A 16,548-nucleotide genomic window follows, 5' to 3' on the forward strand; every position below is an offset into this window, starting at 1 on the left:
TTTAGTTATTCTACTGTATTGTATTCTTGCTATAACATCTGTAAGAGCTGTTTTTGCCGTAGGCACGCTGTACGCTCAATACCTCTACCAGGACACGTCCATATTGAGATGGATCAACTTGTACACAAACTGGCCTAAAGTGAGTTTCATTTAGGCCAGTCCCAACTCTCTTACCTCAGATCTACGGGTTGCAGTGCAGTAAGAGAGACCTAAACCCAACAATACAAAAGGCCCACCACACCAATCATTAAGGATAAAAAGTGCACTAAAGGACCAAAATAAAAATCATCTCAAACATTGAGGATAAAAACTAAAAAGTGTGTGTGTGTTTTTTTTATAAGTTGGCTATCACATTTTAAGTATCTATATAAACTATTGATTAGGTAATAAATTTAATCCACTATAGTTGCAATTACATTTTTGGTATAGAACAATCATAAGGAAATATTAGCTTTTGAGGTAGCCTTATAAGACATCTCTCTCACAATACATGTGAGAGAGAGGTCTTACCATAAAATCCCTTAAGTGACCTCTTGAGTTTGGCAAGAATATGCTATTCTAGAATAGACGAACTAACCATAATCGTTCCGTACATCACATGTTTCCTTCAAATCATCAAATGCCATTAACTGACCCTAGCATAGAGAATCGTGGTCTAGAGATGGGAATACAGGTGCTATTACCAGTTCTAAAATTTTTGACTGCCACTTGTTCAGTTTTTTATTAGGTAACAATCTAGCCGAACACTTTTTTTGCTGAATTTTTTTTTTCAAAAATAAATATAATAAAATTTTAACTTATGAATAAACAAACTCAAATAATAATTACGTTTGAGAAAAATGAACGCATTGAACTATAGTACACCACAAATTTGTTTGCCGTTTGATAACAAACCAGCTGAATAAATAACCTCAAATAAGAATTATGTCATTGGGAAAAATGAATGCATTGAGATATAGTACACCACAAATTTGTTTATTTTTTCAAGTTACAAGAATTGCAACTCTACTAACCTAAAAAATAAAAATTAAATTCAATTACAAATCTAGGTTACATTGATACTACTACAATCATTTCACAGACATAAAACATCTCTAGATGAGACTTTGCTTGGCAAACTGGGATTCTGGTTCCCACTTTATATGAACTTTTATCAGCTAAGTGCCTCTTAAACTCTGTATTATCCTAAGGTCAACAAGTAAAGAGGAGGAAAAAATTTGAAAAAAAGAACCTGTACGTTAGATGATGCAAAGACCAGTTTGGCTTCAGTTATTAACAGCAGTCCTCATACTCAAATCATTCCTGAAAATCACCAAGCAAACAGCTTTTACATCTCCTAGAGTGTGGTTATGATGGGTGAGACATAGATCAAGGTTTTTTTTTTTTTTTTTTTTTTTTTTTCTCCTTCCTGAACTATCCAAGCAGGTATTCTACATGCCAGGACACTTACAAGCAGACCACCCAAGTCGTCAACTCATCATCTCAAGATCAGCACTCACCCACCCCTTCACAGTTTAACTGTTAAAAAATATTTCTGATATTACCAGTGCAATGTCAAAAAATCAGTAACCAATCAACTTCCTTTAGATGTTGATGCACCAATAAGATTATCATAGGCAGTCTGGAAGCGAAGGCCAGAATCAATATGTTTTGAAGTGGGGCATACCCAGCTGAGGATATTTGGACCCAAAACCTGAAGCAATAAAACAAATAGTTAATAAGATGGGTGTGAATGAGAACAGAATGCATAAATACATGCATACAGACAAGCGGCAGTATCCCCGCATGTTTTAAGTGTGATGTTGGATACATCCGAAACATTAGATACTTTTTCTACAGATCCGTAGCAGTATCTTGCATCCCAGTTTGGACAATGTACAAAAAGAAAATAGGCCACAGAGAATCTCTGGCCCTTTGTGACACAATTCTTCCCCCACCATCGCATTGTTTTATTTCTATAGCTTAGAAGGAACATAAGTGGGTTGAGGGTCTGTGTGGCTGAAAACTGAAGTAGTCGTAAACTTAGGGTTGATGTTGGCATAACCATAATATGCTTAGAAACAATATCCTCTTTAAAAGCCTACGGTCACGGTAGTTTTTTTTTTTTTTTTTTTGAGTAAACAGTAATGCTTATTAGAACACACACAAAAATAGTAATATTAGTGTTTTAAACCAAGTTTATAATATATTACATAATCAGAGTATACTACAAAAGGGCCTAACTTTTGTAGTTATAGACTGGGATTATAAACAGCGAACACTAGACACATACAACCAATGTGGGATAAACATTATTTTTTTTTTAGTAAACAGTAATACTTATTAGAACACGCACAAAAATAGTAATATTAGTGTTTTAAACCGGGTTTAAAATACATTACATAACCAGAGTACAACTACAAAAGGGCCTAACCTTTGTAGTTGTAGATTGGTAATTAATTAAGTTTTATATTTTATATTATGTTTTATTTGGTCATTCTAAAGCCAAGGGTATTTTAGTAATTCTACTATTGTTGGTTATGGGCCATGGGTTTTCTTTTATTAATGAGTCTTTTATGGGCCTTTTGGTCAATTCAATTAGGGTTTGGATTACTAGTCTAAATCCTAGTTCTTATTGCAAGAAGTTAAGAGTCTTATCGTACCCAAAACAAAAGAAGTTGATAAATAAATATTAAATATTTTGAATATTGAATGTTGAGGCACGTTGGCCTTAGTGTTCTTTGTCTTTTCTTTCTTGCAGTATTGTTCATACTTTAGTACTATTCAGGGGTACTAATCATATATATGTGTGTATTCTATTTTATTTCTTTCACTCTCTTTTCAACCATAAATCATATATTCTCTCTTTTGAACCCTAACCCTTCTTCAAAAAGGTTCTAAACCCAGAATCCACAAATTCTCCTGACAACAGGCACTCGTAGAAAAATTCCTCAATTTGTCCTACACAGCAATGTCGAAGCTTTCCAATTTCAAGAAGATTCAAGTGCATATTTTAGATTTTCCCTGCAAAAAAGGGGAAGGGGCATGCCAATAAAATGGTACCTCTCATACCCTAAGCATAGCATGGAAAGTGTGATTGTGATTCCGGGTTCAAGACCCACCAGATGCAAAACTTACCAATCAAAGAAAAGGGAAGAAAAAGAGGAGGGAGATGGTTCTTACTGTTGTAAGGTTTTCATAGGCACCAAGATCATATGGATGGGTATAGACATTCCCTCCTTTCTCTGCAAGCCACATAGCTCGAACTCCTTCATGGTACTGCAAGAAATGCCAAATAAACAGCGCTCATCAATTATCCATCAAACACAGTGGTTGTGAAACAAACTAATTTGTTGACTTTTTATAACCTCAATTGTGGTCTTGTTATGCAAAATGAGGTAGATATGCCAACCTAAAAGAACACCCAGTGCCACACATAAGGGGACTAGTAACAGCCCCGAAATGATCTGTAAAATGGGATCAATAAGCAAAATGATTTACATGCTGAGTTGTACTTAAACCAAACAGATTTTATAAATAATAGTATATCACTTGTCAAAAAATAAAAAAACAGTATATTACATATGCAGTTCTGAAAGAGTCTCCACTTTGCAGCTCATCCTTTGGGGGGTCAATTGTTAGACTACCCACAAGCAAGACCTGAAAATTTAAGAAGGAAAAAAAAAAGAAAAAAAGAAAGTTATGGTCTTGGAACCTTCTCCATCTGGTGATTACAAAAGGATCAACCAAGTCCAAATAATGAAAAGTGACAATAATAAAGGTTCAATGCCAGCAGAAAACAAAAGAGTAAAATACAAGCAGGTTAATGCATACCATAACAAGTTAACAACATACAGAAAAGAAGTTTTGAAGCAGAACAGAAACTGTCAAAATCTTGGACATAAATAAATTAAACATACCAGGGAATAGATGCATGCAATAACAGCATACACGATGAAGATGAAGAACACCTTATAGTTTGCATGCCCAACACAATTATTGATCCAAATGCAATGGTGATCCTTTACAATCAAGAGTCAGTACTTTCACACATTAAACAGGACATTTGAGATAATGCAGGAATAAAAACATAGATCATGCATACCATTCGCAAAACACATCTTTTGCAAACACGGCAATGATGTGCACGGGGAGGCTTATAGTGAGAACACTTTTGACAATATCTCAAATCCGCACTCTGCAAAAACAACAACAACAACAACAAAGCCTTAGTCTTAAATTTTTGGGATCGGCTATGAATCCTCAACAAATAGTCAAGGTTGGCCACATGTAATTTTTTTCACTATTCTATTCTATCCAAAGTCATATTCTCTATTACTTCCTTAAATGACATGTCTACTGCTAATGTTATTTTTGGTCTTCCTCTACAATCCCCCACACCCCCCCAAACAAACACACACACACACACACACACACACACACACACACCATGCAAAAAGATTCCACAACAAACCACACTGTACAACTGTAGTATCCCTAATATATAGATAATTGCTGGAAACATATAACTTTAATAAAGGAACTCTAAAAAATAGAAATTCCACAGAAGCTGGATTCTCTTCATACAACTGAAAAGCATCTGAATATATAAAAGGAATAGACTGCAGCACAACATCTTAGCTGGGCTGAATATGAATCTATCAGACTTATGAGATGTATATTCAGCTGCAAGGGTTTCCATAGGCACATCAAATTTAAGAGATCAATTTAGGAAAAGGGCATATGTTTCCTAAACTGAGGATGCAACATCCGAATATGCTACCTATTGAAAGATAACCTTTTAAAAATAAACAATTAGGACTAAAAGAAGGAATGCATCTAGGAAAACCAGACCGGTTTAGTGAAACTGGAAAGGGAAGGGGGATCTCTTTTACAAAAAAATCAATTAAGGGATTACGCCAAACAAGCAAGGGTAGTCCTACATCAGCTGGCATTCTCAGTTAGCTGCTTTTTTTTAGCACAGGAGGTAATGTGATGCAAGTCTTACACTCATATTGGAAGGGACTGAACTCCGCAACGTATTAGGAGTAGGGGCTTACAGTCCACGCATTAAAGCACTTATTTTGGTGCATCCTTAGAGGTCACAATTTTGAGAAAAAAAAAAAAAAAATCTGGTCTTGGATTGACAAAAATTCTTCATTCACTTATGTGAGATGTAAAAAAAATATTGTCCTCTGATTACTATAGTTTGAGCATACACGATGCAGCGAAATACAATAAAAACTCTTTCCACACGACAAAAATCAGATTCACTTAATCTTAATGGAAGTTGTTGGGAGCCAGGTTAACCAACTTCAGTAGTTGAGATCCATGTGAAAAAAGTAACATAATGGCCAATGAAATTAATCCATGCTTTTCAGCAATCCGTTTGGAAAAGGAAATGAAAATGGTGGTGTATGACAACAGCTGAAAACGACAATAAAACTACTAAATGTAAGAAACACCTTTCCTTCAAACCCTAACAGCAACTCTAAGCATCAACTTGACCCAGATCATGGAAATGCAATAAAATTGTCTTCCTCTTTACGCAAGTATAATCGAATTCTGGCATCATTTCAATGGTTTCAAATATTAACAAATTATTATAAATCATTTCATCTAGTCATAGAATTGAATGCTTGCATTTAAGAACACTATCTATTATGGGATATTTGGATTACTAAAAGTTCAAATAATTCGATAGTTGAGGAAGGGTGGATTTGAACCCTGAACATCTCCGTTGGAACCACCAGAAAATGCCAATTGAGCTACGAGCTGTTCGAGAATTTGAGATCTTTTGATACAAAGAAGAAACAAATTCATTCATCAAGGCTGTTCCTCAAACATAATTGTATACATTTCATTGCTTATCAATCCTTAAAGTTTTAGTTTTTTTTTTTTTCTTCCTAATTATAAGTCAGTAACAGTAACCAAAAAAAAATAAAATTTTCTCGCAAATAACAGAAAACGAATTTCTGCCCCAAAAATAGCATTTCGAGAAACTCATTGTCATAGCAATAAATCAATCAGTAACTAACAAATCAAATTCCAATTGAGCTCAGAAGACGAAAAAAACACAAAATTCTATAAAAGGAAAATTTGTGCGAAAGAAAAAGAGAGAACCTTGCGCTTGATTTCGTGAATTGGGTTTTCGGTGTCTTCGATATCGGGTGCGTAGGTGGCGGGGACGCGACCCGGATCCGTGAAGACAGAGTCGGAGTAGGTGAAAACGCACATGAGGGCGATGAAGGTGAAAGCGACGGCGTTGAAGACGCCAGGGGAGGACATGAGGCCGAACCAGCGTTCTATGAAGATGAAGACTGTGGACAAGTATATGTACAAGATGGCCAAAACGACGACGGTTACCGGTACAGAGAAGCTGGAGCGATCCTTCATTGTTTTTGGTAGAGAGAGATTGAAGTGTCGGAGCCCACCGGCGTCAAAACGACGGCGTCTCCGGGGGCGGAGGTGTATTTAAAGTTTGCTGAAAAAATGAGAAAGTTTGGATGGTATTGTTGGTGATGGTTCTGTGAATCTCTAGATAGTGCCGATGTATGTCGTTTTACTGATTTCGGCTTTTCTTTCTTCTCCTTTTACAAAATATACCCTTTATTTTATTTTGAAGAATTGATCATTTCATTATAAATTTATAATTAAGCTAAAATGGTTTTTTTTTTTTTTTTTTGAGAAGAAGCTAAGATGTTAGTATATCTAGATTTCTAGATATATTTTCCTTCTCAAATTTCTAAATATATATTATTTTTTTTAAGATAAGATTAAATCGCATTCTACCATGATGATGAAATGCTTTGAAAATTAATATCAAACTAATATTTCATCAGGGCTCATACTCATCTAGATAAAGAATATCAATGAATCAATATCAAAAAAATTGTAATGAGAAATAAAAATAAAAAATTTGGCTCATTGTTTTAATTTTCATAAAATTCAATAGCAACATAAAATTTAAGAGTGAGATTTCATAAATTCTAACAGAAAAGTGCACAAGCGTTATTATTATAAGTTGTAACCACACACGTACAGACAAAATTGTCCAACTCGAATCAATTGGAACAAGTATAATTTTTGGTTAGAAAGGCTAGGATTTGTATAATTTTATTATTAATGAACAAATATAAATATATTTATATAAACTATTTCTTGTCATGAGAGAATCCAAATTAATGCATTTCACACATATATGATTTCAAAAAAAAAATTGTTTTCCAAAAAGAAAAAAAAGAGTCAACCTGGCCCAACCCGTTTGCCTCATCTACCTTCATTCTGACTCTTTAGAAATAGTTATTGATATAAGATATTTTTGGAAATTTTGCGAGTATGAAAAGCATAAAAAGAAGAAGAAGAAAAAAATTAGTAATTTAATTATGGTTTTGTCAAAATTCACATAAAATTAAAAAATAAAATACAGACTAATATATTACAGATTGAAGTTGGCTTTTAAACATAAAATATGTTTGCAATGTGATAATTGAAAACCCAATTCTTTCTAAAGAAAAAAAGAAAAAGAAAAAGAAAAAGAAATGCTTCGATGTACTAACCTCACCCATCACCTACCACGCACCTGACCACTATACCCTTGCATCTTGCAACAGTCCCTAACAAGCCATCACTACCCAGTGCCCACCCAGGATACCTCAAATGGATCTGATATTGAATTAGATTAAACTAATGTGTGTTGTAAGATCATGTATTGATCTCTACATCAAATGAATACGATGTTCATTTGAGAATTGAGAAGATAATCGGAGAGAAATATTGTGCCTTATGTCAGTTATGTGCATTGTCCATTAGCATTAAAAAACACGATTATTACCTTTTTTTTCTTTTTAAGAAAAAATGTTTTTGGAATATAATGTGTCAAGAATTGTCTGTTTCTTGAGATTTAACGTAAAATATAATTCCCAGTAGTCTTCACTCTTCATAGTTTCTTAGTTTTATCTTATAGTTTGAACACATTATTTGCACCCATGCACACGATTCTGATTAAGTGGCAACTTGTAGTTTGAACATTGTAGTTTCTCAGTTTTAGCTTCTAGATTTAACGGTAAGTCATACTAAGTGGTGTGAGTGTGTTCTAAACACTTCAACTATTATTGTGAATCCCACATTTTTTTTAATAAGATTGGAAGTCCCACATTGATTTAGAGTGAACTCTTTTTATCTTATAAGTTATCTTCATTGATATTTTAAAATAACTCGTTTGGTGTGCCCTTTGGCCTATCTATAACACATGTGTATCTCACACATGTGTTTTGTTTTGGACTTTTATTTTATTTTTCTCTTTTCTAGCACATTTGAGCTTTTAAGAGCTATTTGTGATCGTTGAAGATTAGCTTCCTTAGTAATTTAACTTAATATTTTATTGTTATATGACCAACTTAGTGGCTTATTCAAAAAACGATTAGAACACTTTCCCATCAGTTGTTATTGTCTCTTTCTAGATCAAAACAGTAACATTGTTCTTTTCTACTCTTGAAAGTGTTTTTCCTCAGCACATAGTTTTCTCTTGTGCAAATATTGTTTATGCTTGTGTAATTGGCTTGTTTTAGTCAATTGAGAATAAATGAAATGCATAGTTTAGAAGGTTGCTCTTGAAACTTTGTGTGTGGAAGTGCATCTAACACAGAAGTCAATGTTATAATTTGATTTTGGGGGTTGTTCAATCAATAGAACCAGTAGCATCAAATTTTATTCTAGGTGACACAAATTGACGTTTAAGCACAATACATTTGTCCTGATTCTATAGTATTATAAGATCATTTTTAAACTCTCTTTTATTTATTTATTTATTTTTTTTTTTGAAGGGGAAATATTCATTCAATTATAATGATAAAGAGTCATGATACAAAGCTTCTAAGGTTGGTGGGGGAGAATCCTCCATCCAATACAAATCTGCATCTAAAGAATTTCTAACATATTGAGCTAATGCATGAGCTATCTTATTTGCTCCTCTTCTAATATAACAAACTCTAGCCCACTGTAGTCCCCTCAACAAGTGTCTGATATCACTAACAACATTCCCAAGCAGTGAAAAGTTTTCTGAAGAAGAAGAGATAGATTGGATCACATTACTTTTATCTCCCTCAATAGTCAACCTAGAGAACCCATAGTCAACCTAGAGAACCCAGCAGTGAAAACTCTCTTTTATTTTCTATTGTTGCTTATTATTCTAATATTGTTGTTAGATCAATATTTGTTTTTTCACTAAAGTTTTTCCAATAGAGGGATTTGATTGTAAACTTTTAGGTAGATTCATTCCCCTCCCCCATTTTCCTTTTTTAAATGACAATTTGGATTTTGAAATTTGGATCATTGAAGTCTCCGAACTCGTAAAATAAGCAACATGTCAAAATGTTTGTTGTGCACGAAAGAATGTGTTGACGAAAATTTATTAATGAAAGATCATTATCGCCGCAAAAACGGAAAGGGAAAGGAAGCAAAGCCTTTTTTTGGTGCATTTGATATAGCAATATTTAATGAACTTTATCTATACTTTTTCTCTTTTTATTTAACTTATTTTAAAAATGAGAAGTACAAGAAAAACATGAAATTATCATTGTGTTTGATTTAAAAAAAAAAAGAAAAAAAAAAGAATAGTGTTTGAATCCTGATACTCGAACTCAAAATTCTCACTTAATTACTTTAACGAATTGGGTACAAAAATTCTTATGGAAACAATTATCATAGACTAAGAACATAGAGAAACCTTTTTCCATCCCTCTGAATATTAGAAGGAAGAAGAATGATAAAAAATAAAAAAATAACTATAAAAAAGAAAAAAAAGTACAAGTATAAATGAATCATGGATCTGAGATAGAAAAATGATTTCAACATTTGGGAAGATCGGACGGTGGAGGTGGTAGCTTTTGCTTGGGCCCTTTTCCATCCTGGACTACCCAAGCCATTTTCAAGCCCCAGCTTGTGTGTACTTCCAGATGGCAGTGCATAAACCAAACACCTGTTTGTCCACAGAATAAAAAATCGGAACATGTTCAGTTATTATGGATTTGGTAAAAAAAAAAAAAAAATCACTATAAATTTATTGCAATGTTTACAAATTAAAAATTTTTTTAAAAGGTATTTTTTACAGATTATAGAATACTTTATTGCAAATTCTTTAACACATCATAAGCATTTAGAATTAGATACATTGGAATTGGTTTGCTCACAAATCAACATTAAGATGGAACAATGAATAATTTGAACTAATACTTAAAACATTTCACATTGCAGATTCACTGAATTTCAGAATGAATATGTTTATATGTAAAACAAATCTAGGAATGTCAAAATTAGATAATTTGTCATCATGCCCGGTACCACTTAAGATACCTTGGAATTTCTAAGAATTCAGTATTAAATGTAGTCAATGGCTTTGACCATGTGAAGCATAATAAACTAAACCTATGGGAGATCCCAAAACAAACAACAAATGGAGCTAACTAAGTCTAGGAATAATTGGATTTTTAATTTATGGTGATGTGAACCTGTCACACATAAGCCTCTCAACAAACTATACTATATCTATAACTACCAATTTAATTAGAAAATACTAATTGATGGTCTTCTCCTACTCCAACCAAGCACTGAAATTTCATCATTGTCATCATAACTTGAAGATAATAATTAGCCCACATATACTGCTCCATTACAAACTAATTTTCCTTCACATTAATATTATTAATTGAATTCAGTTGTGTACCAACCTGGATTGTCTGCAAGAAAGCGAATTGCAACCCAACCACCAGATGGTACGCCTATGGTGTTCCTCTCAGCTGGGTCAACGAGGTTGAACTTCGCAGGGTCTTTCTTGGGGTCAAAGTTTCCAAAACCTTGAGCTAGCACAAAGAAATTGAAGCCATGGAGGTGAAGAGGGTGGCTCTCTGCACCAATAATGCTAGTGTCCTGTAATACCAACTCCACACTAGCATTAAATGGTAGCACCACAACTTTAGTACCAGTGTTCATCATAATGTTGTTAGGTGGATTGCCTGTATAATTAAATTTGACCAATGGGTTGGCAGGGAAATCCGTGGTGTAAACACCTTTAGATTTGTTAAAGAAGTGGGCTTGAAGTAATGCTGTGCTTGGTTGCACAAATGACACGTTGTTGATTGAAGCAGCAACCATGGTGTTATTTGGGCACGTTTGGTTTTGCGAGCATTGGATTATACCTAAACCTACAGTGAAGAAGAAGCGTCTATCAACAGTTTTTGGAACCTTTGCTGGGAATTTTGCTGAGTTCAAGCTACGGATTTTGTTGCTGAATTTCGTAGCAAAGGATGTGTCATTGAATTGTGGAAGCACTGGTTTGAGAAGCTGTAGCTTCTTGTTCTTGTTTTTGGCTTTTGAGACTGAAGGGTTTTCGTATTCGAGCAATCCTGTGGCTGTGGTGTTGTCAAAGGTAGCAGGCCCTGTAGCGTAAGGTCTAGCGGCCATTATGAAAGTGGCATTTGGGGATTTGGATTTGGTTCTGAGAAGAACATTGGTGGTCTGTCCTGGGGTGATGAGGACAGTGTGGGTTTTGAAGGGCTTTACATATACTGCATCGGCTTCAACCACAGTGAGTGTGTGGTTTGCAATGCTGAAAAAAAGTTCATCGTTGAGTGCAGCATTGATCAAACGGAGAAGATAGGTTTTCCCAGGCTTCACCTTGAGCTTGAATGTATCTGCATGCATGAAAATTGTTCAATTTGTTTTTCATATTCCCTAAAAAATAATACAAATGGACCATAATACCCTTGTTCTATTATTAGAATCCTTTTTATTTTAAATTTATAATGCATTATTTCAAGTAAAATAAGGAGAAATGAGTACCTTTGGCTGAACAGTTGTGTAAGGGTCCTGGAAGACCATTAATAGTGAAGGCATCAGAGAGATTTGGTGCTGATCCTGTACTCATGGCTTGGTTGATCATTTTCTCTGTGTCTACTTTCCACCATTCTCCTGCAATGGAAGGAAAATGCTCATAATAATTAATTCAATATTTAAGAAGCTATAGTACCTTTACTTAAATATAGATACAAGTATACAATTAATTAATGCTATTTATCTCTTTCTTCTTGTTTTTTTCTACTTCTATTTTCTAGAACAAAATCTTGAATTACCAAAAATGATGGGAACTTCTTTTTCGGGTTGAGGAAATGGGTAGGACGCATGTCGTTTTGGGAGTATGACAAGTGGTCCATAGAGAGTTGCCCTAAGCCATGAGATGTGAGCATGCCAAAACAAAGTCCCTCTTTGGCCTGTAAGGGTGAAATTGTACACATAGACCTGGCCTGTCTGAATAGGGCACTGTGTAATGTAAGCTGGTCCGTCTGCCCATCCACTTCTTAGTTGCCTCACTCCATGCCTGTCCTCCAAATTAAGCCAACTTTCATCAGATTTCAAGTACATGCAACTAATGACTATTAATATTCATTAATTGCAAACAACCAATGAATATTAACATCATTAATTCATCATCAAGAATAATGAAGCTACAAGTATCATACCAATGGATGGTGATATTGTGTTGGACATGGTTAACCACTTTAATCACGAGCCGGTCACCTTCCCGTGCGATGATCCGAGGCCCGGGGATCTGCCCGTTAACTGTCACAATGCTCTTTGTTTGGCATAGTCTGGTCACATTTTGTAACTTGATCTGTAAAAGGTTGACAAATCGATAGAGAAATTAACAAGTTGAACCGATTTCGAAAATATAAAAACTTGGAACACTTATAATGAAATGCAACACGTACATCAAACTTGTAGTGTCTGGTTGTGCCTGCATGCTTTGCGAGTACCAGCTCAGGCAAAATCCACAATGCAATCGAAGCAAGAAAGATGGCTCTCAAAAAGGCTGGTGATGGAAGAAACCTAGAACCCATCTTCACTCTTTTGGTGGACAAGACGATAAGCAGTACTAGAGACAATAATGTTGTTGTTCAAATGACTCAAAATGCTTTGGATGCATAATAGAGAGCAAGTCTAACGGTTTATATAGTTCAAAAAAGGGGATGTGTGGAATTTGGATAATATTAATTAGGTGATTGAGAATGAAATTTCATTAGAGACAGCCCATGCCTTCAGCAACAACTTGCAAACTCTGATCAAGCTGGAGCAGCTGGTCAAGTTTTACTTTAGAGTATTGTTCAAGACACATTAAATATCAGAATTCATTCCTAACGGTATCATTTAAATTCCATAATTGCCCTTTATTCACTGTCAATTAAATAGGTCAACTGGTCCCCAGTCACTGGACTAATAGTGGGTCAGACCAAAATAATGGATATTCTCATAAAAATTTACACTTTTTCACATGGATCCAGTTAGTTCTTTCTAAATTTCTTTTTTCTGAAACTTTCTTTTCTAAAATTTTAAAGTAACCATATTAATTGTAAAGCAACATAAGGGTATCTAATTGTGATTTACTAGGGCAAATTTGTCAAATTAACTGAAAGCTGTATCCATATATAGTTTGAGTAGAAAAGAAATTAACTTACTTTTAAGCACTGAAAGGTATTAATAATTTGTCGAAACTAGCTAGGGTTAGATGGAAATGGTTGCCTGCACGTACCCTTCAACCTCCAATGGTTGACACTTGTTAATCAAGGAAAAAAGGAGGGTCGAGGGTGTTGCGCCATCTTGTACGTTAGCTGTCGGTTGTTCCATACTACTGTACAAACTCTAACAGCTTGTGATGTTACTGCCATTTCTTTTGGATTCTCGATCTGTTTGATTTGGAGATGGAAGATCGATAATTCTAAAAATCTTAGTGAGTAGTGACCACTATGCCAAACTCTGATAGCACCATCTCATGAGATCAGATGGTTTGAGGAACAGAAATACTACATCATATTTTTTGTTTTCTTTGATAGGTACTGATCGAGATACTACATCTGGTGTTCACTACGCCAAATTGCCAATGGGAGTGATCCTCTAGAAAGTCTCTATCAGACCACTATTGAAATTGTTCATATTATTTTGTATTAATCATTTTTTTTTTAGTTAATGAATTAATCATTAGTGAAAGTTAATTAGAGCATCATTGGATCAAATGACTTCAAAAAAAATCAATAATTAATTTAAGACAAAGAAAAACCAAAATTCTTGCATGGTCAATCTGTTAGTTACCGCAAGGCTAATTAATGTGCTGATGTATTGACAACAATTTAATTTGGATTCATTTCCTATTTTGATGTTCCTCCGCCTGAGGTGGAAAGTTTGTTAGCTTTTGGCTGACAAAGCTGATATGTTTAATTTGTTACAAACTTTTTAACTCCTAAATATTATATATCTTCTGTTTAACCCAAAAAAAAGGGCTGCCAGAATTTGCTTGCTATGCAGAAAACAATATTTCTGAAAATATATATTGCAATGGTAAGCTCAAATAATTAGAAGGAAATCATATATTATACGGCTATTCAGAAAAATTCATATATATACATATATATATATATATATATATATATTCAACTTATATATGGTGTAAATTCTATGAAAATTACATATTTTTTAGACTATAGTTTTAAAAAATTCTAATGGCCAAAAAATCACTAAAATTCATGTCATCTTTAAAATTTATAAATCGATAACCATATCAACTAACCTAATTAATTTGAGAGATTATGATATTATTTTCTTTTATACTTTCTTTCTCTCTCCCCTAATTAATACATCCCTAACCTTGCACAAGTGCCTATTCTTATTGTCTTAAGTTGCATATTTTCTTTCTATTATTTTTAATGTTCTTAAGTTGCAAATCAATGAGTTGAAATTGCGGTCCCCAATCATAAACTAAGGACGTACGTGATTCATAATAAGAGAACATAAAATACATAATATTTGTGTGGCCTAAAAAAAATTAAGGTTTGATGGTGAGGTAATAGACACCCACCAACAACATGAAGCCCATGTTAAGGCAAAAGCTTGTGTCTGAGGCAACAATACATACACGAAAAAGTATTGTGGAATGTTGTTTAAATATTGTGGAAATATGTGTGGATGAAAAAGTATTTCAAAAATATGTGTATTGTTGTTTAAACAACGAAAATTGTTGTTTAAACAATAGTACCAAACAAACCCTTATTGCTTTAAAACTTTGAAGTTTAAAATATTAAACCTTTCTTTCCAGCTTTTTTTAAAAAAAAAAAAAATTTAAAAGCTAGTTTTTAAAACTAAAAATTACTTATGTGTTGAGTCTCTGCCTCTTTGACTTTTGCAACTAAATATTAATAATTGCTTTTGCCAAGAGATTTTGAGTTCCTTATTAGTTGAGTTTATAAATGTGAAAGATTTTAAAAAATACAAATTCGAATCTGGTTTTGTTTTTATAATGAATCTGCTATTGTTGATGAATGAGGGGTCATTGTTTTAAAACGCAAATATGACATCATTTTATGAGAAAGGAAGTAAAATACTAAAGTGTAATTTCAGTGGAGAGGATTAACGAAACGCAGAGATAACAGCAACTACAATTCTTTAGTTTTTCTTTGCCCCAAAAAAAAAAAAATTAAAAAAATTAAAAAAATGAAGAAGAAGAAGAAGAAGTGGTGGTGCATGATTGCATGTGCCCTTTAATGAGGATGAATTTGGAAAGCAATAAATAAGGAGAGAGAGAAAAAATACAATTAATTAAGTAAGGATGTCAAAAGTAATAAACATTAATGACGCATTTCTTTAACTAATAGATCTCTCTCTCTCTCTCTCTCTCTCTCTCTCTCTCTCTCTCTCTCTCTCTCTCTCTCTCTTCTCTCTCTCTCTCTCTCTCTCTCTCTCTCTCTCTCTCTCTCTCTCTCTATATATATATATATATATATATAAAACAAATTAGGAGTTCATGTTATATGCGTATGGGTGTATTGATCAAAACAAAGACTTGTGCACTAAAAAAAAATAAAATTCTCCAACGATGGGAGGGCATCTTGTAAATATCCATGGATTTTACGCTTGAATTAATTGAGATGTTTGTTAAAATTATCAAGCTCAATCCAAATTAGGCACAAGCTGAATCATACTTAGTATGCAAGAAATATATGTTATTTCCCTCGTGGACATAGACCAGTAGACCGAATCATATAATCTCTCTCTCTCTCTCTCTCTCTCTCTCTCTCTCTCTCTCTCTCTCTCTCTCTCTCTCTCTCTCTCTCTCTCTCTCTCTCTCTCTCTCTCTCTCTCTCTCTCAACAATTCAATTTCATATTTGTGTTAAGCCCCTTTCACTCTGTTTGATTTTTTCCATATAAGTTAGTTGTACTCTATTTAATTTATCCGTGTAAAAAGAAGTATAGACCACTTATATCCAATCTACACTCCACTTTAAACGGACATATGGATAGTATCATTAATTCTTCCATTTACAATTTGGAGTGAGATAGTGGGAGGTGGTAATCTCATATGTATGACGTATGAGACTTATGTCTCACTGACATGTGAACAATGAGACATAAGTCCATACACCATACGTATACAAGAATTTTTTGGGATAGTAGTATATTATATGTTTCTTGAAAAAATTAATAGTAATATAAGTGGTCCATTGTCCACATTCCTTTCTTTTTTTCTC

General features: G+C 33.8%; 2 protein-coding genes across 3 annotated transcripts; both read right to left on the bottom strand.

Moving 5' to 3' along the window:
• Window positions 1-930: 930 nt before the first annotated feature.
• Window positions 931-6,574, bottom strand: LOC115953967 (probable protein S-acyltransferase 16). Of its 2 annotated transcripts, XM_031071805.1 has the most exons (7): window positions 6,103-6,573; window positions 4,085-4,177; window positions 3,900-4,001; window positions 3,562-3,639; window positions 3,348-3,446; window positions 3,163-3,258; window positions 931-1,693 (listed from the first exon to the last, which is right to left on the bottom strand). In XM_031071805.1, exons 1-7 carry the CDS (start codon window positions 6,373-6,375, stop codon window positions 1,574-1,576), a joined length of 861 nt encoding a protein of 286 aa, XP_030927665.1. In that variant the 5' UTR covers window positions 6,376-6,573; the 3' UTR covers window positions 931-1,573. The 2 variants fall into 2 exon arrangements, with proteins under 2 accessions (XP_030927665.1, XP_030927666.1); XM_031071806.1 differs by lacking the exon at window positions 3,900-4,001 and having other exon boundaries at window positions 6,103-6,574.
• Window positions 6,575-9,614: 3,040 nt separating this feature from the next.
• LOC115951188 (laccase-17-like) lies at window positions 9,615-12,968 on the bottom strand. The gene is made up of 6 exons (XM_031068372.1): window positions 12,744-12,968; window positions 12,495-12,646; window positions 12,108-12,352; window positions 11,818-11,946; window positions 10,707-11,669; window positions 9,615-9,958 (listed from the first exon to the last, which is right to left on the bottom strand). The coding sequence occupies exons 1-6, from the start codon at window positions 12,870-12,872 to the stop codon at window positions 9,828-9,830; spliced, it is 1,749 nt and encodes a 582-aa protein (XP_030924232.1). The 5' UTR covers window positions 12,873-12,968; the 3' UTR covers window positions 9,615-9,827.
• Window positions 12,969-16,548: the final 3,580 nt, after the last annotated feature.

Source organism: Quercus lobata, chromosome 7, assembly GCF_001633185.2.
Source record: "Quercus lobata isolate SW786 chromosome 7, ValleyOak3.0 Primary Assembly, whole genome shotgun sequence".
In the NCBI taxonomy this organism is placed as follows: Eukaryota; Viridiplantae; Streptophyta; class Magnoliopsida; order Fagales; family Fagaceae; genus Quercus; species Quercus lobata.